Below are 26,056 nucleotides of genomic sequence, written 5' to 3'. Positions count from 1 at the left end.
TATTTTAAAATGTCATCATCAGATGGACCAAAAATATAAAGTTAAGTGGAAATTTTGATATTTCAAGGTCCAAAACGACAATAATTCATATACGTAACAAAAAATAACAAAATCAGGCAAAATAAACTGATTTTTCCAAATCAGTTTCTTACAAAAAATTTTTTTTTAAAACTTTATCAAAAACAGCAGGTGTGCGTCTGTGTCTGGTGAGTTTTGGTTAAAACGTGTCTGTTTTTCATTCAGTGGGTAGAGAATCCAGATATTTTACTAAAGTAAGACAAGAAATACTTAATAATAAAATTACTTAAGTAAAAGTAAAAAGTACCAGTTCCACTTGCAGATAAATTCACTTATAAAAAGACATTTTCTCATGTTCAAATTTACTAAAACATTGTAATAATTGTCAACTAATTTAGTAAACAATTAATCGTTAACAGGAGTAGACGGGCTCCTGGCCATTTACTGTAAAAAACATATTCAGAGCAGTAATTAAGCCAAAATTGTACAAAACATTTTGCATTTAAGATAAAAAACAAACCTTTGTCTGTGAATAGGTTTTATCAAAAACTCCTCAGTGGCAGTTTTAGCTTCCACTGTTTCAAATTCACTAAAGGAAAGCTGTATCGTTGCTTTTCAGGCAATAAAATGATTATTTTCTTATTTTAAAAAAGGACTTGACATATTTTAATGCATTTCTAATGTATTATATGTGCATACAAAAAGTTAAGTGGTTAAATGAAGATGTGAATTTTTTAAATCTGATTAAATCTTATAATAATCGATTAATCGGTGTTAGTTTCAATGAGTAATATTAAGAATACTTTTGTTTTTCAGAGCTAAAAACACATTTGAATATTTATTTTTAAATAACTCAATATTTATTCTGTGCATAACTTTTTTCACATCTTGGTTTTGTGATCTGAACTGTCAAAAAGACAATGCTCACTGGAAAAAAGGAGGAAAACTTTAGAGCTCTAGGTTAAGATCCAAAAAAGAAAAAAGAAAGCTCTCCTGTCGTAGAGTAGAGCAGGCCCAGAGGCCCTCGTCTAGGAATGATGTAATACTGCGGACCAGGAAGCAGGAAAAGATGAGGCAGAGATAAGTAACAAAATATGGAATGGAAATAAATGGAATGAATTAAGCAGCAAGACGTGTAAAGGGATCCAGGGAGTCACTGCGCCGCGCTCCAAGGGTGACGCAATCCCTCATTCCTCTGAGTGAAGCAATCCTGGGCCTTTCGCGGAGCAGCAGTTGCACCATGAATGAAACTCATGGGTGGAAAATACCAATTTGTTGTAGAGAAAGTGTAAAATAGAAAAACTAACTTCAAGTGTAGAGCCGGTCTGCCAGTTTTTAAAATATCAACTTAAACGGTGAAATGTAGCTACTAAAAGTTTCTAAATGATCAAATCTGAGCTTGAAAAAGGAATGTGATCCCACATAGTTTGTTTAAAACAGAAATCCTACCTAAGCCGGTCTGGGTTGCATATGGCTGAAACGATTCTTTGGATTAACTGTGATTAATCGATTATTGAAATAATCAGCAACTAACTTAGTAATCGATTAATTGCTAACTGGAGCATACAGACTCAAAAAAGGCAATTTTCTGCAATTTGCTAAAAAAAAAACAGAGAAGTAATTAAGCCAAAATGTACAAAAATTTATATATTTTACATTTAAGATTAGAAATGCACTGAGCTTTTCACATGTTTATGTTACAAGTATTTTTAGCTGCAGATGCATCCTTTGCTACAAATGACAAAGTGTTTACTGCAGGAATGCTGTGTTGTACTTTAGGCAAAACCATGTATATCTTCTTATTTAAAAAAGGAATTAAATCATTGTTTTTTGTATCTTCTGATGTATTTCTAACATTATATAGAAGGTGCTTAAATAAAATGCTTCCAAAATGTGCCAATTTCTTATCCAATTAATCAATTAATTAGTAGAATAGTCAATTACTAAAATAATCATTAGCTGCAGCCCTACTATGTAACACATAAAAAGCTTTTAAAACATCAGGAGAGATACGTTTTAGAAATAAACAGTAAAGATTTCCCTAAAAGACTGTGGTATTTATTTAAAAGAATAAAATAAAATCATATTTGTATTAATCACTGATCTGAAATCCCACAGCTGTTTCAAGTTTATATCTGACGTCAAGATAAAATGAGCTAATAGATCACACACTGCAAAAACACAAAATCTTACCAAGAGCTTTTGTCTAGTTTCTAGTGAAAATATGAAATGAGAGAAAACTAACATATTTTTCAGCAAGATGTAGGAGCTTGTTTTAATTCCTTAATATTGATGAAACAGTTCTAGTCCCACTGGCATATTTATAACAAGACAGTTTCTCATGTAAAAAAAAACTGAAAGTACATCAATCAGTAAGAAGAGAATGGCTAAAAAACATAAACCTGAAGCTCAAGATACTTTATGCCTTTTTGACTGGATTTACAAAGGTTAAAAAGGTCACCAAGTCAAAGTGGAGCGGTTCACCTCACACTGACCGTGAACCAGCTTTCATCACTCAGAGGAGTCACAGTTAAAACCTAACAGGGGTTAAAGGTCAACGGCTAACAGAAACATGCGCTATGTTTTCACATATGGATCTGGTTCTAATCAGTTGGGTCACAACGGTGCACAAATCTGGAGCATCCCTTTAACACATTCAACAACCGCTATTAAAGGTGAGCCACTATGCTTCCTTGAACAGTTTGGGATAGGTCTGTGGGTGAAACAAAACATGTTTATTACATATTTTGCACAAAATCATTCTTAGATAATGAGATTTTAGTTTGCTCAGTTCAGAATGAGCTGTTTTAGGGCATCCTGTCATTAAATCCAAATAAGCTGCTGATGGTCACGACCCCCCAACTCAATGTTTTCACTCACATGTGAAATTGGCTACTAATATATGTGCAATAATACAACCGTACATATTTGAAAAGCAGAACTGGAGCCTCCAGCACAATCAGCAATAATGCAGCAAGAGGTTTCTAGATGGTAAGTCAACAATAAAACACTAGTACACAGGAAAACTAGCCATTTGATTCCTGAGTCATATTTGATTAGAGGGCACAGTTACCTAGCAACCCGAGTTAAGCTCAGCCCGGTCACCTAGCAACCCAAGCAGAATTCCAGCACATTTGGTCAACTGGTCTTATCGCTGCCTGCGCTATATGCAGCAAAAACACAGTCCTATCAAGTATTTTTGGTCTAGTTTTAGTGTAAGTATCTTAGTACACTTGAAATAGGACAAAACTAACTCACAAGTAACTTTTTAGCAAAATATTGTTAAAAAGTTTTGTTTTAAGCAAATAAAACAAGCGCCTTTTATTGATCAAAACATATTAGTTCTACTAGCAGATTATTTCACTTAACACACAACATTTTTACCATAAGAGAAAACCGATCAGTGGAACAAGTACTATTTCCTAAAAGCACTTTGAATTGCCTTGTTGCTAAAAATGTGCGGTATAAATAAAATTACTTTTAATTTTTAATAATCAAAAATTATCTTAATTACCTTAATTTCCTCAATATTTAGGAATTAGTGACTTAAACTCATACTCACTGAAAAGTTACTTGTAAGTCAGTGCACTTGAAATAAAACCAAACTAAGATATTTGCACAAAAAACTAGTCAAAAATACTTTGCAGTGTTAAAACCAACTGACCAAAGTTTCGCTTGGGTTGCTAGGTAACCGGCTGGGCATTGCTGGGGTTGCTAGGTAACAGCACTGTCCTAGTCGAATATGACTTAACATTCCGGAGGAAATTTCCAGACAAGAAAAAACATTAATTTATACCTAAAAAAAACAACTGTATTGATCATTCTGTACAGTTGTATCATTCAACTGTACAGAATGGACGGTTAAAGCAGTATTATTACTTATTTTAAACGTTATTCTTAAAGTAGAGCGACATAAGTGCAATCCCCCTACCCCACTCTCGGTCTGTGTCATACACAAATCTATCCCCCTGGGAACTTAACCTGCTTCAGTGAATTTTCCCCAACAGGTCCCGTTTAAAATGAATAAAAATCACAGTTCAAATCCAGAACTTCAGGCTAGCGACAGGTACTGTAAACAGTAGACTGTGAATCACACCAGATTCACTGAGAGGAACCGCTGAAAGAACCAGTGAAACCTCAGACAGGGAGTCATCTGTTGAGGGGCTGACACAGCAGCTCCCTGCTGGCACAGAGTGCACGCCACCCTGGCCGACCGCTGCCCTTTGACGCCATCAGTGGCACCGAAACAAGAGCGGCGCATTCAACACAGCTCCGCCGCCCTGTGACTAATCCCTGCTCGGTTTCCCTCAAGTCAGACCCGCCACCTTTTGCGCCACAAGCTGGCCGTCTGAAAGCGCAACACAAACAGAAAGCAGGCAGACAGACGGGAAAGTCGTCTGAGTCACTCCAGCCAAGGAGGTCGAATGTCCTGGTGTACGGGAGACCATGGACGGACGGATTTCAGCGATCAAAGTTTTGTTCTGGTCTATTTTGGTGTAAATGGAGCTTAATTTACTGCTCCAACTAGATTCTAGCTCTGACCTGTGGATCATCACAAATAAAAACTAGAACTTGAATTCAAGTAGACGTAGATAAAGACCTATTTCTTAAGGTAGAACTGATGTTCTTAATATATTAGGATTTTTTCTCTAGATTCTAGTGCAAATATCTTATTACACTTGAAATAAGAGAAAACTAACTTACAAATAACTTTTCAGCGAGATGTAGGAACCTGATTTAAGTCAATAACTTCTTAAATTTAATTAAGAAATCTAGTTCCATTAATAGTTTCACTTAACAGAATTAATGTCTTCATTTTATTTATACAGTTATTTATTAATGCATTTATTTTTACCTTTTTAGACATTATCTATCCATCATCCATCTATAAATACAGTTTTATTACTAATCATACGTTAGTTTTCTTTCCTTATAAATTTTGTTTGATTTACTAATATTGCATTTATTTAGTCTTACAGAAAAGACTAAATAAGTCCAACACTTTTTGATGAGCCAAACCAGATTGTTACTGGCCCCCATTTGGTCACCCCTTTCAGAACTTTTTTGGAGCCGCCCCTGCTGCATCATCTTCAGCAGTAACTGACAAGACGAGTGATTGAAAGCAGTTGTGAGATTTCCTCATCTGGATGACATTTATCGTAATCTAGCTCTGCTTACCAAAAACAGTCGTCCATCTTTCAGCCAGGAACGGCAACAAAAGCGAGTGAAAATCTCATTAAATAGTGCAAATCAAATTAAATCTCCAAGTAACCCGAGTCTGTTGCAAACACATTTAACCCTGACCCGGATCCGGCCCGCTTGTCCTTTCATTTCGGACTCTGATCACGAGAAACGAGGGATGGCGGTGGAAACAATGTGATGGTTTGAGCTCCTTTGTTACACACTGATGCAAACAAAAACAAACCCGAATGGACAGCGAAACACACATACACAACAAGCCAAACTGGTGGAGACACATGATTCCGCTCATGCTAAATATAGACGAGTCGACAGCGTGCAAAGCCACAACAAGGCAGACTGTGCTACAGATAAGACAGCGGTTAGACTGGTCAATGACGCAGCAGCTTTATGTCCTATTCTGTGATCCACACTCAAATATCCTCGCCTGATTTGACTTACAGGACATTCTTCCATCACGTTACAGCTTAAATCCATCTAAAAATCAACCTTATATCTCTATCAACAAAGCTAACCTTCCTCATGTTGAGTAAACATCGTAGTCAGCATTGAGCTCAAAAACTGAGACTACACCAACTGTAAACAAGTCAGTTAAGTTTGGATGCAAACAATGATCAATTAATGGTTTATTTGAGTAACATTTGTTCCAATAGATAAGCTAACGTCCGCTTGACCTACTTTAGTGTTGTGGTTTAGCAGCCGTTCAGCAGAGGGCGTCGCTGGTCGCAGTTGTACGAGAAACAAAGATGGCGGCGGGGGTATGCCTGAAGAGAAACGGTCCGGAGTCCGGTGTGGGACGCAAAATGCTTTTTCTGCGGTTCGGTTCAGACAAGCTCGACAAGTTCCTTAAGTTCCATCTTTCTAGTCAGAAAAGGTTACTGTTCTATTTTATAAATGCCTAAATTTATTAATGTGAGAAAACCACAACTTTCTGTTTATTTAGTCAGTATTCACTGCAGCTGACAAAATAATGTTAAACTGTAATTATTTTTAATTTATTTTTTAATTAAGCATATGTCTTTATGGAAAGACGCTCAGTTCACACGTTTTTAAGAAAAAGGCCGCTTACTAATTAACTTTAGATAACATGCATCCTTAATTCAGATCATAATGACTAAAAAAATAGCATTAGTCTAGTCACTTCTGACCTCAAATTAAGCCACGTCCAACTTTAGTGGAGCTCCTGCTGGTAGATAATTTCTCTACCACCTGAGTGCTAAAACTAGGTTTTAGCACTCAGGTTTTAGCACAATCTTACCAAGTATTTTTGACTAGTGTATTGTCCAAATATCTTAGCACACTTGAAATAAGACAAAACTGACTAACTTTTCAGCAAAATATAGGCACTTATTTTTAGTAAATAATTCTTGAATATTGAGGAAAAAGTATCTCATCTATGTTAATGAATTACTGACTTACAACAAGCTCTCATATTCTGAAAAGTTACTTTTAAGTTAGTTTTGTCTTATTTCAAGTGTACTGAAATATTTGCATTAGAAACTTGGCAAAAATGTTGGTAAGACTGTGTTTTTACAGCGAATAAATTCCTTTGAGCTTTTTAGTTGTTATGAAACAGTTGGGATGAAACATCCCACAATGCCTAGCTCATACTTGAAGATGATGGGTGCAAAACAAGAAATAAATGTGCTGGGATTACTTTCCAGACTCAAATATTTAGATTCCTTTGCTGCTTTTCAGCCAATTTTTTACAGTATCAAAACATAACAGTAGCAAATTTAACATTGATGAATATTTATAATACAAACTAGAAAAACTGCCAGAGGAGAACCAATACTGATTTAAATTAAATTCTTAAACCATTATGGATAAAACCTTCCAGAAGATAATACCAGTCATGTTAATCAATGCATCAATATGCTTAGTTTTTCCAAATTCTTTTCCATTTTGCCTTCCTCTTTTCTAATAAATGACACATTCATGGATTCAGGATGTTGTCTGGAAAGAATGAGGGAACAAATTTGTAGTGGTGGGTGTTACTAGACGAGAACAAAGTTGTTTTTTTTGTTTGTTTTCTTTTTTTCAGTAAATCCGAGTAGTGACTGGGCGGTGTGAGGGAAAAGTTCCTGTTCCTGCTTTCCGACTGGATTCTCCAGCTCAGCAGTGGGGAATGTGCTGGCATACCACAGGCTCTGCTGCTGAAGAATGGAGAGATTCCTCATGATCCAGAGAGTGCTGCACCTTAATCACAAGTACACTTACTGCCTGATTCATATATACTTTCACTAACTTTATATTATATCATCACCAAACCAAGTAGGGAAAAAAAGAAAGAAATGGAAAATATCAAGTTAGAGAAGTCACTTTTCAAGAAAAAAAGAACAAACATTTAAATCAATTAATCTGGTGATTAATTGATTAATCAGTGGAAGAAATTGGCAAATTTTTCATTTAACTTTTTTAAACAAAGATGTTCTTGTCTTGCATGTGATTTTTATGCATTTTTATGTTTGGTTTAATTTCTGCTTTGACAGTGTTCTTTCTGCAAATGACCCTTTTTGAGAGTTTATACTCAAATTAATGATTAATCAGTTTTAAAAAATTGGCACATTTTTCATTTAACCATGTTTTATTCAAGTACTATAATAGATACAAATAAATTATTCAATTCCTTTTTTAAATGAGAAAATAAACATTTTATTCCCTAAATTGCAATAATATAGCATTACTGTAGTGAATTTGAAACAGGTGAAGCTCAAACTATTCCACTTGAGGAATTTTGGCTAAAGCATGTTTATAATTCTTAAATGCAGAATTTATGTATTTTTGTGTAGTTTTGGCTTAGTTACTGCTCTCACAATGTAGTTCTGTCTACAAATGACCTGAGTCTTTATGCCCCAGTCAATGATAAATCGATTACTAAAATAGTTAATGTTATTTCAACAATTGATTAATCATTTCAGTTATAGTTACAAGTAATAAAAAATAGGACTTAAAGTTTCTCTTAAAATTGTGTAGTAAGCTAAACTAGTAAAATACATTTTTATATATAACTTGAGCAGTAAAAATGGAAGCAATATAGCCAAATTTTATTAAACTACTTTTTCAAAAATGTTTCCCAAAGACATAAAATCAACTGCAATATAGCGGGGTGCCCATGTTAGAGCTCTTTTAGACATCACTGATGGCCAGGCTAACACTGTTGGCGGAACAGGAAAGTACTCCCTGCACAAAAGCAAACCTGAGCCTGATATTTGCACTCTTGTGTGGCAAACTGCTTGACCTCTGCAGTAACCCTGAAATTCCTGCCGATCTGGGTCTGCAGCATCTCGTCAGCAACAAGCTTTTTGTTTGGTGCAGCACTCAGCTGGACGCCACCCTGAGCATTTCACAGACAGATTGATTCACGTTTAGTCAGAAAACGTCTAAAAATAGGTAACAAACTAATTAATGGTAGCGGTTTTGTCATTTACAATTAGGACTGAAAAGATTAATCGGCTTAAATGTAATGAATCAATTACTGAACTAATTATCAACTAATTTTGTAACTGACTAAGTGGAGCATTACGATGGTGTATTAAGGCCACTGTAAAAGGAAAGAAGAAGTTAACTTGCACCAAAAAAGTTTCTAGGAAAAACCAGGACAAGTTTGAAAAGTCAAACATTTACTAGAAAACGATCAGAAATTTTGAGATTATCCAGATTATCCATGTTTTTTTGGGTTTTTTTTTTTAAAAAACATGGAAATTTCTGAGTTTCAAAAGTTGAAAATTTTTTAATTTCTGAAACATCCAGCAACTTTTCAAACACACACACACACACACACACATCCTCAATATCAACAAACAATTTAGAGATTAATCTCTACAAAACCAAGGAAATTTCAGGGTTTTTTTGGCAGCAGTTTACTCATTTTTTTCTATCTACAATGAGCCATCATATAACACAATGAAAGCAGTAATGGCAAAAATGTATGCATTTTGCATTTAAGATTTAAAAAAAAACTTTGTAAATATGTTGCAAAGTGTAGAAAATACTGAAAACTACTGTTTGCACAAAATAAACTTATGAGATACAAAAAAAGCCAAGAGTTGCCTGAATGTGTCAGAAAGGCCAGAAGAAGACATTAGTTTTCATTAGCTCAACAGCGATCTATGAAAATGAAGATCCCTATGAGCAACAACAATAAACAAATGTCAACCAGCCCCAGTTTTGTTTCACACCTGTTGAGATTAAATGAAGCTCAGCTCTCATCTTTTTAAGCTCTGTGCAACTCTTCAGCCAGCAGGTGTCTTCCTCTGAGCCGCTTATTTATTTATTCTGTTCAATGTTTGAAACAGTAGCCAAAACAGCTGTCTGCAAAGTGGGAAGCACCTGCATGACAATGAGGTGTTTGTTGATGCTGAGAGTGTGTGTGTTTGTGTCTCCCTTCAGCACAGAGGAAAAGCATCATCCAGGCTCCTGTGGACACATCCTGCTCCGTTGGCTTCGTCGGAGCGAAGTTCACGCCTCACTTCCTCCTTTAAACAAGTTCGCAGCCAAACCAGACGATAGCTCCACTCTTCAATCAAACACAACACCTTTATTTTAAAGGAATTTTGCTTTGTTTAGCAGGTTAGGATATGGCCTCATTACTTTTTGTTCACAAAATCATTCTTAGGTAATGACATTTTACACCCCTTAACTCAGTGTTTATACTAACATGTGAAAATGGCTGAAAAAATATGCATATGTGTACATCTTTGAAAAGCATTAGTAAAGCCTCCTGTATAACCAACAACAATGAAGCAAGTGGTTTCTGGCTGCTAAGTCAACAACAAAACACTTGTCTTTTCCATCAGCCTTTATACAGTGCACACAGCGGCATGTATACGTTTTGTAAATGTATATTTATGTGTGCATGTCCATATATGTATATATGCACATCTGTATGTTGTGTATATAGTGATAGTTTCATAATTATATTTCTAGTTTAGCTTACATGATGATTTTTCCTACCCTGACCAGAATAGAAAAATGAAAAACAGCAGTTTTTTCATTTCTGTTGCTCTTTTATTCTGTCTACATTCTGCTGTGACAGCTTAAATTTCTTGATTAAGGATTATTACTTAGGATTATTATTTTTATTTTACATAAATCTTATGTTGTTTATGGTTATTTACTAATATTTAACACCTTATATGGAATAGCTTGTCAACTAATAAGCAATTTCCACTTGAGGATCAATAAAGTATATTCTATATATTAGAACTAGCGGACCAAAAGCGCCGGAACTCAGCTTGGGTTGCTAGGTAACGGGGCTTGGCTCTGCTGGGGTTGCTAGGTAACGGCGCTGGGCTCTGCTGGGGTTGCTAGGTAACGGCATAGAGCCTGTGGAATGTGGTTTAACATTTGGGAGGTTTTTGAAACGTATCATTTTCCACACACCAAAAAATATGAACTTCTTGCCAAAAAAAAAAATCCAGCAGGGTTTTTTTTTTTACAGTTGGGCTGTTTTTAGAAGCAGTTGAGACTCAAATGGAATTCCAAAGATATGAACAAACTGTGAATTATTCCTCTTCCTTTAGTTTTCATGCCAGACATTTCCCTCTCTGGTCAGGACAAAGCGGTGCAGAGGTCTGCGGTCTACCTGCAGACGTAAGGAGAAGCGCTCCAGAGTTTGGGGAGGCTCTGAATGCAGCAGCTATGCTGGGAATGTGAGCCTCTGTTCTGCCAGAACCTCTATTTAAGGAAGTAGAAGCCAAGAACCACTCACTCTTTGTGCATCTTCATTTTTGGTACATTTTGTCATGTCCCAAAAGAGATCATCATATTTGCAAAAACATTTGTGAAGAAGTCCTTATAGACTGAAACATGCTAATGAAGTAAAACAGGACAAAGTCCTCATCCTGAACCCAACAGTAAACTCAGTCTTTAAAAAGGATGTATTTTTATAGATGATGTTGTTCTCCTCGTATCTTCAGACACTAGATATTAAAATGTGGAAAAAGAAAAAGCTGTGAATACTTTCCAGATGCGCTGTACATCGGAGCTGCAGCTAACAATTATTATAGTAATCGTTAATTGTTAGTAACAGTAACTAACGATTAATTAATCATGATTAATTTGATTAATCGTGATCAAACTTAATCTCTTTTAGTTGCTTCAGACCTAGATATGAACAATTACTAAATGGATTAATTGAATACCACAATGTCACAATATAGTGACAATTTCAAAATATATGTAAAAAATATATATTTATAATAAAAGCTATGTACACCAGCTTTAACAAAGATATTGTGAAAGAGCCTGGGACGGAAACTTCACTGAAAAGGAATTTAAAAAGCAGCAAATCTACAAAATATTAAACATCCAGAAGTGTATCAAGACCATTTTTCCAGCAGTAATGAATATAAAAATTACCGTTAGTGTTTTTAAACGTAAACTTAAATATATTCTTTTACTCTACATCCACATCCTGCAGCACTGGTCAGCTGGGTGGCTGCAGAACCGTTAAACAAACGTCTGCTGTATAACAACAGGTTCACTGAGGACTGGGTGGAAATGAAACCGGGCAGACCGGACCGACTCGCTGCACAAACGTATGGTTCTGATTCTGGTCGGGTTGAGACAGGAGAGGCTGGTACCTGTCCTCCTCCAGCTCCTCTACACATGTACATGTAAACTTCAGCTTGTTGATACAACAACATTACACACCTGTGGAGCTAAATAAAGAAATACTCCGTCTGCTGTTGCTTCAAAGGTCATAGTATCACTGTCTTCTATTTTTAACCATTTTACCATAGAAATTAATAGATTTCCATCATTTTTAATTATTTTTTATTCATGGCTAACCTTTACCAGGTGATTGACAGCGCCAAGACCCGCCTTCTGGCTCTGATTTTATTTGAGATGCAAAATATATACATTTTTGTGCAGTTTTGTCTTAATTACTTGTCTGAGTGTCTTGTTCTTTCAGCAAATAGAGTCTGTAAACTCCAGTTAATGATTAATCAACTATTAAATTAGTTGGCGATTATTTGAATAATCAATTAATCACGATTAATTCTATTAATCATTGCAGGTATAACTGTAAGCTTCAAATAAACACATAATACTCTTGGAAGACTGCAGTCAATGCCTCTCCATTATCCTGTTTTTTCTTTTAAACCCCCATTAGTGGACTGTCCTTTCAGTCGTAATCAATAAGAGTGAATTAGCATCAGTCTGGTTTTGAAGACGAGAAGCACAGGATGACAAACTAAACCTGCAGGATTTATGAGGCAGGAGTCGCCTCGTCCATCACCAACGGCTCGTCTGCCTCCTTCTCTTTGACCATTCAGCTCAAACTGTTTCAAAGAAAACTCCTTCACACCTGCAGGTAGGAAATACCGTTACTGTTGAGGTCCGGAGTGAAAAAGATTAGCTTTATTTTGTTTGCTGTGTTGATCGTTTGGCATAAAGTCTGTCCCCATTCCTGAGGTTCAGTGGGAGTTCACAGAACACAGCGTCAACTTCCAGAAATAAACCGTTTGCTCATGCGTGGGTGAGATGAAATAGTTTGGCTCTGGAACCAGTGACAAGAGTTTTTTGGCTCAACCCGCCCATCTTCCCATCTCTGGGAGGCTTACAGACATAAGCAGCGTTTATCGGGGTGTGTGGAGAAAAATTCGGTCACATTTTCTCTCAATTTAGTTTTTTCCTCCAAACTGTACAACAAAAAAATCACTTTTTGTAGTGATGAAAATGTTTTCAACACTGTTCTAAAAACAAACATAGGGTTGTTAATTCAGAGGGCAGAACATGAGCATTAATTTCTCAGAATAAAACACAAAGTACATTAGACAGTTGAAAGATACACAAGTGTTTCACCACAACCATTTTACTAAATGGGCTGTGGAGTAAAATGCAGTAAATGTTCTCCTCTTCTGTGTTTTTCAGTGTCAATTTTACTCTCTTCAATGTGTTGGCTGTGTCCTTTCCAAGCTAAATATGAATTAAAAGACTCAGAAATGCTGGTTTAGACGGCTCAGCAACGGATTTTTAATTTAGAGATGCACCTAAACTTTAAATTTATGGCAAATAACTAACATTGTACACTTTACATGCACTGAACCTGGGTTAGGAACCACAGCGACCCGTCAAAAGCTAAAATCCACAAACTGTTCTTATACGTCTTAAAATGCTTAGAATTGCCCATTTTAATAGTTTGAACAAAAAACAACCACAAAATATTACCAAATTTTGGTAAGATTAACATTTTTTTTAATTTATTTAGTCTTTAAGGAAAATGTAAGCCCTTTATGTTATGGAAAGATGTTCGTTCCTCCTGATACAAGAGAAAACTCAGGTTTGTAAGGAAATCGCCGCTTATCAATTAACCGTTAGTCAATCAACTTCAGATAAACTCACAAATTGATAGCTAGCATCCCTAATTCTGACCATAAATGGCAAAAAAAAGAAAAGAAAACTCACACTTATAATTTTAATAAATTGTATGTTATTGCATGAACATTGTTCTCCAGTCAAGGTCAAGATAATCCCACCATTAATGAATCTATAAATCCAGATTATAACACTGCAAAATCCCAAAGATAAGATTACCAAGTCATTGTTTTTCTAAATTCAGTGTTTGGTGGAAAATTTAGCCAATTTATGTTGTGAAAAGATGGTTGTTCCTTTTCATACTCAGGTTTTTAGGAAAATGGCTGTTTATTAAAGGGTCATTAGTCGAATCAACTTTAGATTAACTCATTAACGGATATCTTGTCTAAGTTTTTTTGTACTATTTTTTCAAATAAATGTCCAAATGTTGGTTGCAACAGCTCACATGGCGTCCGTGTATGAAGGATGTGAGATGAACTTCAGCTCCAAATGGAAACCAGTCCTCCCCGCTGTTCATCTTTTTCCTTCCCCACCCATCTCTTCCATACCGCTGTGGACTCGGGAGACCTTCCCTCCACTGTGGGTGGAATCAGTTTCCTTTCCACTGAACGCACCCCCACCTTCTTACTCTGGAAAAAACTCCTGTTTTACTCAACTCAAGACTGGGCCCACATTCCTAGACAGTATCCCCAACACTGGAACAATTGAGCGCCTCAGGCAGGAATGCGGACTTCCAGGCCAGGTTTTCATCAGGCCCAGTTTAGGCAGGGAGCGCAGCAGAACTTCACTCGCTGATATGAGTCATTATACAACACAAGCCTTCCTGAGAACTTAGTCATCGTGGAGAGAAATGGATTTTGTTCCACATTAGCAGACGTAGGGGAAAAGCTCGGAGCATTCGGAATAAATGCAGCTTTGATCTGGGATCAGTTCCTGGATTTTTAGCCAAAGGAATTTGACATATTTGGCGTTTTTGAACGTACCGAGTGGAAAACCGATGAGACGCGTCTGGACTACAAAAAGGTGAAACTACATGCTTGTCACGGCTGAAGAAATCGGTAAAACTGAGCCCATTTTAAATAAATGAATAAATAATTGAGGGAAATGTGGCCAAAAGATAAATCTCAGATTTTTTAAAAATTTGATAAATTATTTATTTTCTCACCGTTTTCTAAAAAACAAATAAGAGGAAATATTTTCTAAAACTGGATTTTATTTCAATCATTCCTCTTGAAAGTTGTACAACAAGATTATTAGGGCAAGAATACAAGATTTTTTGTTAAATTACAAGAATACAGCTATAAAATTAGCAGTAAAACGATTAATTTTACCAGAAGAACATCCTAAACAAGAAAAATGTGTTGAGAGAAAAAAGCTTTGAAAATAAATTGTTTATTTTTCGTGTTGAAGTTCTCATAAAGTTACTACTTCATCCTTCTAATATTATAACTTTCTTCTCACATTATTTAAACTCTGTCATATTGCTTTATTCTCATATTACTAAGACTGTATTCTTGTATTCTTGACTATTTTTGTAAAGAAAATAAAAATCTTAGCCTGACTTATATTCTGTCCTGAATTCAATGTCCAAATAAGTTGAAGCTGTAGAAAACACTTCTAAAACAAGATGGCCGCCCTGGGCATACTGACATCACTCTGGAAAATGGACACATTAGTAGGGAAAAAAAATGCAGATTTCCAAAATTTAAATCTTTAAAAACCAAAATGTCAATGAACTGATAAAATTGATTTATGGCATATTAAAATGTTCGACATATTTATTTTTGTGTTGGAGATCTCATAAAATTCCTATTTTATTCTCCTAATATTCTGATTTTATTCTGGTAGTATTTAAACTTTATTCTCACAATCAAACATGAAAAAGCATCGTAGCCTGGGCCTAATATTCAGTCAGAGTTCAAATAAATAGAAGCTGTAAAACACAAGGTTGTCAAACAAGATGGCCGCCCTGAGCGTGTTGAAATCGCTCTGAACTACGGTCGCACGGTATGGCTGAAAAACCTGTTTCATATCAGTTGATATCAATAATTATTAATTATTGATTAGTTTTTTCATTGAAAATATCTGACATTTTTCCAAACTGGTGGTGAGACCTTTCCTGTTTTAGCCATAGCTTTCACTCCACACCGTTGTTTTATTTTTTGTTTTTAAGCAGTTGTGAGTCAAAGAGATGAAACCTAAAACTGCTGCTGCACAAGTTGCTCAAGTTGTTGCTAGGTAACCACAGAGTGAATGAGTTGCTAGGAAACCAAAGAGTGAGTGAGTTGCTAGGTAACCAAAGAGTGAGTGAGTTGCTAGGTAACTAAAGACCGAGTGAGTGAGTTAGTCGTGAGTGAGTTAGCCTCTCCTGTCAGCTAAGCTAACCTAGCTTAGCTGACAGGAGAGGTTGAGCAACTAAAGTCTTTCCTCTCTCTACCAGAGGAAAAACTCCCAGAATGCTGTGCGGTTCCAGATTGGAGCTCAGTGAATACTCCATCTATTGAATATGTATCAGATGCATGATCTATTGCAATAAATATTGATTTATTGTCCAGTCCTACTCTGAACGACTGAAACCCAACAAGAACACTGGTGAAAAAAAAGAAAAAATATCCTGATTTTCCTAAATTTTAATGTTCATAATACAAAAATTTTGATTAATCGATAATCAAATAATTAATCTATAATTAAGTACGATTACTCAATATTGATTAAAATCGATTAATTGTTCAATCCTGATTAATAATAATAATCCTAAACTGTATCTTAGGGAGTTCTGGCTCGGTCTGTTCAGCTGCGTGTACTTTTCAACTCTTCGAGGTCCGGTTTCCAGCACAAACAGCTGTGCAGGCCGAGTCAGCGCCGCAGCACTTTAAAATGATGTTAGTCATTCAGAACAGCAGGCCCACTGTCCTGCCCAGACCCCACCCTCACACTGCATCCTGAGTGGGAATCTTCCAGAGAAAACTCTGACGGCTATTTTAAGTCTCCTCCAATATCCTTCCTTTTAAGACTAACCCTTTACTCAAATACGCTATAAAAAGATCGATAACGCACAAAAAATAGGACAGAGCTGTGATATGGTAATCAGAATCTGCCAAAAACTTAGAAACAATTTATATGGAGTGATCTGAGCTTTAATTGTTTTAGTTTTGGGTTTCAAATTTAAGATGCAAATAACAATTATTTTAGTAATCAATCATTCTGATGATTAATCGTATAAAAAATTACCACATTCTGTAGATTTTTCATTTAACCACTTAAGCGTATTTTATGCAACACTAGAAATACATAAAAATGCAAATAAACAAATATTAGATATTAAACAAATACCTAAAATAAAATATCTAATCAATTATTCAGACGATTAATCAGATTTTAAAAAATTGACATTCTGCTGATTTTTCATTTCATACACTTAAGATTTTTTATACAATATTAGTGTTGGGTAAACTCTGACAATTAGAAATAGTAAATAGTCATTTTAGAGTTTGTATGCTCCAGTTAGCGATTAATCGATTACTAAAAATTACTTGGTACAATTAAGTAATCATGTCAGAGTCATGATTTATTGCGTTTTGCTTTCTTTCCCTCCCTTGTTACTTTTGGATTTCTGGGATTTTCTTGGACTTTACATTGTCTTTTAGCAAGAAATTTATAAATGAGGGATGAAACGATTAATCATTTCAAGTAATTTAGTAATCGATTAATCGTTTACTGGCATATGCAAACTCAAAAAAGGGGTTATTTTTTTGTTTTAATTTTTTCTTTCTTTCCTTATTTGGCTTTTTTTGGGGTTTGCCAGTGAATGATTAATTGATTACTAAATTACTTGACATGAATAATCATTTCAGCCCTAATTTACACATTTCATGTTAAAAGAAAGTCTAAAGTCCAAGGAAATCCCAGAAATCCAAAATTAGAGAGGGTTGGGGGAAGCAAAACACAATAAATCATGACTCTGACATGATTACCTAATCATGTCATGTAATTTAGTAATCGATTAATCATTAGCTGAGTATACAAACTCTAAAAAAGGCTAATTCCTGAAAGAATAACATATTCAGAGCAGCAATTAAGCCCAAAGTGTACAAAAACACAAACGTTTTGCATTTTAAATGTGAATTTACACATTTCTTGTTAAAAGAAAGTCTAAAGTCCAAGGAAATCCCAGCAATCCAAAAATAACATGGGAGGAAAAAAAGCAAAACGCAATAAATCACAACTGTGGAAGTCTGTGTGTGAGGCGGTGATCCCCGTTTTACTCAGGCTGCGTCTCAAGGAGCACACAAAGTCGCATCGCTCGCTGCCAAAACAAAGCTGCCTCTGAGACGCACAGAGAAGTAGGTCACAGAGGATTCCTTTCATTTGTACAACACTTTCCGAAGAGTTTTCCACTCGCAGCCCGAAATGTCCCACAGGGAAGTTAACCCTGAGGCGGCCGGAGCGTCTCTGCTCCGATCTGCAAATCAAACCATGACGGGCTTTCTGCTCGTCAGCTGGTTTTTAACACATGAAGCATATCTGAAACAACCTTTATCTGAAGAAAGCTGCAACACGTTTTCCTGATCTGCAGCATTATGAAAGAAATGATATCCCAGAAACAAAGCAAAGTGATATATCAGCCTTGCCCCAGCCCTTAAACACTCAAACAAGCTACCACAACATACCAGAGAGATCACGTAACTACACAACCTTCTCCGTCCCCCTTCTACTCGGCAGCATGTGTTTTCACGTCGACTCTGCAGCTCCACTGATTCAAATCTTACTGAGCTGAATCAGCGAAGGGAAAAGGCAACCGCAAGTTGACACAAGTGAAAGGGAAAACAGCGAGGCGAGGCCCAAAATTCACTCCGGAGGTACAGAAAGTTACAGTTGTTCCACAGGAATGCGCCTCTTTTCCAACCAGATGAGTCTCCCTGTCTTCCCTCTGCTCTGTGTAGCTTTACCACTTCCAGGGTTTTTAGTGCTGCTGCAGGACACCGGCAGCTGATGGATGCTCACAGCAAAATAAAGAGTCAAACGGACATTTTCCACGACTTCCATTTGGATTCTTTAAGCCGTCTTTCACTCCAACTAGCTAGCAATCATAAAATTCATATTTTATGTGTCTTTATGCTTCTATTTGGGTCTTAACTGCTTCTAAAAATGGCCCAAGCACTTAAAAAACCATCCAGCTGTTGTTTTGGCAGTAAGTTAATGGTTTTTTGGTGGCTGGAAAATGAGCTCCAGATTATGTCACATTCCACAGGCAACGCCGTTACCTAGCAACCCCAGCTAAGGCGAGCCCATTACCTAGCAACCCAAACAGAACTCCAACATGTTTGGTCAGCTGGTTTTACCGCTTTTATGTGTGTTTTGCTGTTAACTTATCATCCAGAAACCACTTGCTTCACACTTGTTGGTTGCACAGGAGGCTCCACTTCTGCTTTTCACAGATTTACAATAAATAGGATGAGCAACGAGCACAAGCTGCCAGTAGGTCGACAGAGAACTGTACTGTCTGCAATCAAAGTGAATGGGTGGTTTTTTAAAGCTCCATCCTGATGCAGTTTAGATCAGTGCCTAAAAATCTACAGTGCTGCTTCTACACTGCAAAAACAGAAAGTCTGACCAAGTATTTTTGTCTAGTTTTTAGTGCAAATATCTTATTACACAAATACTTTCACTTCTACCATGGGGAAATTTCTTTTTATAAGTGAAATTACTACTACTTTTTCATCAATACTAAGGAGTTATTTACCTATGACATTCTGAAATGTTACTTTTGAGTCAGTTTTATCTTATTTCAAGTGTATTAAAGTATTTTCGCTAGAAACTAGACCAAAATTTTATATTTTTGCAGTGTGCTGAAGATTTGAAGATTCTCTGCAACACAACATGTTTTTTCTTGGGGGGGCGGGGGGTTGACAAACATTTGCTTTCTTGCTGATGAAATACACAAACAAAAAAGCCCAAAAATTTCTAACAATGCACTTTGAATTTTTTTTTGAAGTTGTTAATTTTTATTTCGTAAGGGAATACCGTACTTTCTGGACTACAAGTCACTTTTTTCACAGTTTGGCTGGTCCTGTGACTTGTAATCCAGGAAATCCAGCATTTTGTTGAGGTTTCCTACTCAGTCTTAAAATCTGTAAGTAACTACCAACATTATGATTTTCAACTAAGAGAGCACTGAATGCAGTTTTCTGGCCGAATCAGAGTTTGACCAATAATACATTTAATTAAATTGAATTAGCCATTTCTCCTCCATACAAAATTCACAGCAGAATGTTTCGTATAATTTTCTCTAACTGTAAGAAAAATGCATTAACTCCACTCAGCTGCAAGCGAAGGTGGCGCTGCTCAGCGGAGCTGCTACTCGTCTTTTGTTTTGTAAACAGAAATGAGCTGAACTGTCTGAGGCCGAGTGGAGTATGTACATAGTTACAGTTTACACACATTGCACAACTGTTAGCTCTCCCCCTGCAGCACAGTCACGTTTTATCTAAGACTGTGAGAGTTTTTCTTTTGTTTACCGAGTCGCTCTGTGAACCTGCACCGACCCCGTCATTTCTTACCAAGCTGCATGAGTAAAATAAGTTCTAGTAAGCTCGTATTATAGCCGTTACATAATAATAATAATCATAATTGATGACTGTATGAGGTTTTTATGATGTAAAGCACTTTTTTTACTTCCTTGTTGATTAAATGTGCTATGCAGATAAACGGAAACATGACAAAAATAATAATATATAAACGGTAAAAAACATAGATAAGATTATATTTAGGTCTGTCACAATAAGCAATAAATCAATTAATCGCATCATAAATTGAATCATTTTTCTCTTTCTACCAAAAACTGGATGATATAAGTTTCAGTTTGGTGTTTTGGTCTCAATTAGCCTTTTTTAAGGTTAATTTTGTTTTACAGAGACTTCATAATTAATTTTATTTGTCGTTTTGTTTATTTATTTTGTATATTTAAAATATCTTCCAGTTCTAGTGTTAAATGGTTTTAGAATTTAAAGTTTATTGATCTTTGAGAATGTGTTTATGTATTATGTCATTATTACCATTATGTCACTCAGATATGATATCAAAACAACAATATTATCGTGTATCGCAATAAACTCTGAGACAATTTACTGTGCAGGAAAATGTGTTACCGTGACAGCGTTAATCGTAGTAGCTGCTACAAAAGTCTAAAATATCTTTATTTAAAGTCAAAGTATGACTTTAACATGTCTTACATTTAAATGATCACAATAATATGGCTCCCTTCAGTGTCTAATGGTCGCACCAGTCCCGTTTAGTTTAGTCTTCTTTGTTTGTCTAGGAAGTCCAGTTCGGTTGGTTAGGTGTGAATGCTAATCAAACTCTGGTTCGCCAAAAACCTTGGACTTGGTACAGTGGAAGTGAACTCTGGTGCGGTTCGAATGTATATGAGAATACCAAGCGGACCGGAAACTGCTCCAAAATTATGAAGCAGACTGCAACACAGGGCATTCTGGGTAAATACAACCACATTAAACACGCTAAGCTAGTGCTAGCAGGAGAAATGGCTCATAGACTTTTGTCAAAGACAAAAGAGAAATCCTACAGCCACTAAAACCTGACACCGCCCTATTTTTGCTTACATTTTGTGAAGACGGAAGTTGGTCTCTGTGTCTTCTTCAGAGGTTTTTCTGTAATTTACTCTAGTGGTTCTTGTTGCAGCGCCCCCTCAGGTGAGGAGGGGAACAGGTTGGGTTTGATTTGTTTGGGAAACCCAGCAACTGAAAATGCAACAAATCCTGCAATTTTGGTCCTCAATCAAACCGAGTCCACTGGACTATCAGGTGTGAACTATCAGCCTTTGATAACTTATTTACACCGGTTGGGATTTATTTATTATTTATATAATATTGGGTAGCAGGAAATTCAACTTTAACACTAAAGTGAATTAGTGTTATGTTTTTTTTATTGACTAATTTCCAAAATAAAGAAACACCAGTTCTTAGCATTTCATTCAGGTTTTATTTCATACTCTTCCTGACCTACAATGGGCACCAGACGAACCAGTGGTTGAGTAATATCAGGTGGTTTCCCTGCTGCGCTTTGATCTCTGACAGTATAAACAGTTTTATTTTTCCAGGGGTCTCCGGGGAAAACGCCATGCCGTCAGCTTTGATGTCTGGTTTTATCAAGCAATAACACAGAGCAGAGAGAGGAGTGTGACCCGACAGGAGCGGCTCACCGGATCTGATAACCCGTCCATGCGCCGTTACAGGTGCCGCTACATCCCAGCAGCGCTGCACTCTATTTTTCATGAGCCCAGTTGGTTGCCAGGGTTTCTGTTACCATGGCCGTGCTGCAGTGTGATGCAACAGAAACCGAGGCAGAACCCCCTCCTTACTGCTTCCCCTGTTGCTTTGGCCCAAAACCAGGTCAGGAAGAGCTACAAGACTGTAAAACGGCCAATTCTGCAACAGCTTCTCACCACTTCACGTCCGGTGAGATGATCCAAACGCTATCAGCACATCTTCATGTGATAAAACCCGTAAATTAGGTTAAAAAGCAGCAGAAAACAGCAAAAATGGTAAAAGTCTGCAGATTTAACTCAGACAGAAATGAATATAGACATACTGAGAAAGAAATGCAAACTTTTAGTTGTCAATCGATTGTTTTGACAATTAAAAAAAATTGCATATTGTGCAAATTTTCTCAGTTAAGCTGTTTTATACAATATTAGAACAACATTAAAAGATGCAAATTAAAAACAGTTTTTAAAACAAGAAAATAAACATTTTGTTGCCTAAAATACAACAACAGCATTCGCTTAGCGAATATTTGGTCATTAGATTAGTCATTGCTCCAGCAAACACCCACAGATAGACTCTACAGGAAGAAATAATCTCTCTGAAACGTCTAATAATTTCCCCTGGGACTCATTTCTACATTTACAATCATTAACAGCACAAACTTCACTAATTTCACGTGACAGGAACATAAAGCTGGGTTTGTTTCTGGAGGAGTGGCAACCAAGAAACAGTTTGTTGACAGAACTCCAAAGAAGAAAAGTAACACCGCACATCACTCTTAGCACACCAACCCCAAAGGTGGTGGCAGCATCATGCTGTGGGGATGATTCTCTAAACCAGGAGCAGAGAAGCTGACTGCACTCGATTGGAAGTTAAATCACTGCAAAAACACAAAATCTTACCAAGTATCTTAGTAAACTTAAAATAAGACAAAACTAACTTACATTGAGATTGGAGCTTGTTTTAAGTAAAAGATTCCTTAATATTGATGAAAAAGTATTAGCTCCACTGGCAGATTATTTCATTTATAAAATTGGAAAATGTTTTGTTACAAGTGAAATAATCTGTCAGTGGAAGCAGAACATTTTTAATCAGTATTAATAAATGATTAATAATTAAAGAAGTGCTTAAATCTTGCTGAAAAGTTACATGTAAATTAGTTTAGTCTTATTTCAAGTGTTCTGAGATATTTGCACTAGAAATAAGACAAAAATGTTTGGTTAGATTTTGTGTTTTTGCAGTTTAATTAATAACCTGTAGTGTGATAACTGATATTGATGCACAACCAGAACCAACATTTGTTGATGCTGTGACAAATGTGGGTCATGAAAATATTGTAGTGAAAATAAATTAAAGCAGAAGCGTGAATTTGAGTGTACTCTTCCTTTTTTGTGTCATACACTGCAAAACCACAAAAGATTACCAAGTACTTCTCGTCTAATTTCTAGTACAAATATTAGTAGACTTGAAATAAGTCAAAATGATCTTAAAATAACTTTTTAGCAAGATACAGGAGCTTCTTTCACAGTGTAATTCATTAATACTGATTTTAAGAAACTACTAGATTCATTGGCAGATTGTTTCCTTTATAATCTGGTTTATAAGGGAAATAATCTGCCAACAAACATTTATCTTTTCTTAAATACTGAGGAATTATTTACTTAAATAAGCTCTTATCTCTTGCTGAAAAGTTACTTGTAAGTTAGTTTTGTCTTATTTCAACCTTACTTACTTGCAGTAGAAACTTGATAATGTTTTGTGTTTTTGTCTTTTAATCTGAGAAGAAGCCGTCCTACCTGGATTATTGGCCTCTCCCTCCAGGACCTGCAGCTCTGTGCATTCAGCCAGGGAGTGCTCCAGGCACACCTGCAGGAATCGGGCCTGGGTCCGGCTCACCCTCTTCAGCAGCGACACCAGAGCCACGGTCTGCTCGCACTCGTTCCATCCCTTAAACCAGCTGGCCAGCACGCCCACCTGATCCCGAAACATCATGGTCTGCCGGGCGGGACGGACGAGGCGCCGCCGGATGCGGTGGGACGTCCCAGATGGCGGATAAATCCCTTCTGGAGGGGCTTCCACACCACCTTCGATTCCTGATAATCTCCTTTGCTGAGCGAGTGAGAGACAGGAGGAGAGGAGAGGCGGATCTGGCTCTAAGCAGGCATGGGGTGATCGGATCTGCTTCTGGCGGCACGGTGGATCTCAGATGGGATTGATCGGTGTCAAGTCAGCTCTTTTCCAGCTCTAGCTGTGTCGCAGCAGCTTCAGTCTGTGGCATTTTCCTTCAGGGAATCCCCTGTCAGGCCTGCAGGCAGACGTCAGGCATTAGAAGAGAAGCATGTTCAACAGGGAAACTGCAACTTCGTACTTCCTGAGGCACGTCATTTACACAAGCACAAAACAACAGCTGTTCAAATTTCACATTTTTGTACTTCCATTGGGTCTCGGCTGCTTCTAAAAACCATTTTTTTGTTTTTTTGGTGTCAGGAAAACTAGCCGTTTCAAAAACCTCCAGATTGTTGAGCAACATTCCATGAGCACTGTGCTGTTGCCTAGCAACCCCAGCGAAACTCCAGCCTGTTGCCTAGCAACCCCAGAAGAACTCAAGCCCTGTTACCTAGCAACCCCAGCGGAACTCTAGCCCTGTTACCTAGCAACCCCAGCGGAACTCTAACCCCGTTACCTAGCAACCCCAGAGGAACTCCAGCATGTATCCACATTTTTGTACTTACATTTGGGTCACAACTACTTCTAAACAGACATTCAAATTCAATGTAACAATACTCCATTGATCCTAAAATGAAATTAAATAAAACTACGTGGTTAAATAGTGATTCTTGAGAATAGGGACAAAACAGGTCCTATGGATAAAGCATAAAATTTAAATAAAATATACACAAAATATTTTTTTTCAAATATCTGACTCAACTAACCTGGGTCATGTGAGCACAACAATGTATATTTTCCAGGTATTTGCTGAATATTTTTTTATTTTAAACATTGTAGTTGGTGGATGAGGCCTGTAACAGCCCTTGTCCAGGAGCAGAACTCAACACATTATAATAGTTTAAAACAATTAAGGAAATACTAAAATTATATATTGTGACAATTAGGTATAAGTAGTCATATAAATAATTACAGAGGAATCAATAAATTGAATTAAAAATAATTTTAGATATTTTCCAACTCCATTGAAATGTGTCCCTAGTTTTTGTCAACACCGTCAGAAATCAAAAGAATGTAAAAAAAATCAGGCATTATTGGGGGGCACCAGAACTTCTGAGGACCCCATGATCTCTTCCTTTGCTAAGAGGGCTAGTTGGCTCTGGTTAGCTTAAGTTATTCTTTAGTTTTTTCTTCTGTTTTATTCCTAAATTGCTTGTCACAACCATGATGTGTCAACTCCGTAACTGATAATTTACAAAACTTTGATGACATTTTGTGAAATAAAAGCTTAATTTTGGTATAATGTAAAGATTTAATGGACCTGATGAGCTACAATATGGCCTCCTTCAGAGTAACATCATATAAATTGAGGTAGTTTGGCTTTTTTTCAACACCGTCAGATGTCAAGTCCATCAGAGTTTTTCTGACTCTTTCAGTGAAATTGTTGTCAAATCTCACTTAAATGTGCAATTAATTCATTTTAATGTATTTTATATGAATTGCATTACTTCACATGTACCAAGTTTTTCATTTTATTCCCTAGTTTGTCACCACCTTCAGTTCTGTGTCAACTTTGTCATGCACTGTCAACTCCGTCAGATGGCCTTTTTGTTGTTTTTGGTTTTAAATAATATTTCTTTTGTTTCTTGAGAAGCATTTATCTGTAAAATGAGTAAAAATATCAATAATAGGGTCATTAAGAATTATTTTTTATTTATTTTTGTCAGATGGTGATGACAACGTTCTGGGTCAGGTCGATTAAAAATGTAATTTTTTTAAAAAATGTTGCAACTGGGAGCCTGTACCTTAGCATCTTTACATTTCCTAAACATTATTTGTCATATTTACATACATAAGGTTGAGAAATAACAACAACAAAAAAAAATATGGGAAAATTAAAACCCATTTTGTCCCAATTCTCAAGAATCACTATTGTATTTAATATAAAATAGACCCATTATATTAGCAATAACTTAATGTCTTTTGCTGTTTCAAAAACCTCCTGCTTGTTAAATCACATTCCACGGGCACTGCCCCATTACCTAGCAACCCAAGCAGAGCATGAG

The 26,056-nt window shown here is 36.5% G+C and overlaps 1 protein-coding gene across 1 annotated transcript in view; it reads right to left on the bottom strand.

The window, feature by feature from the left end:
* Window positions 1-26,056, bottom strand: part of samd4a (sterile alpha motif domain containing 4A) — a 48,870-nt gene that overhangs the window by 21,326 nt on the left and 1,488 nt on the right. Inside the window, exon 2 of the mRNA XM_007558799.2 lies at window positions 23,621-24,129. Within this exon, the coding sequence (XP_007558861.1) occupies window positions 23,621-23,816 (196 nt within the window). The 5' untranslated portion in view covers window positions 23,817-24,129. The remainder of the gene's footprint in view (window positions 1-23,620; window positions 24,130-26,056) is intronic.

Source organism: Poecilia formosa, unplaced genomic scaffold, assembly GCF_000485575.1.
Source record: "Poecilia formosa unplaced genomic scaffold, Poecilia_formosa-5.1.2 Scaffold99, whole genome shotgun sequence".
NCBI lineage: Eukaryota > Metazoa > Chordata > Actinopteri > Cyprinodontiformes > Poeciliidae > Poecilia > Poecilia formosa.
This window is presented reverse-complemented; position numbering and strand designations above follow the sequence as displayed.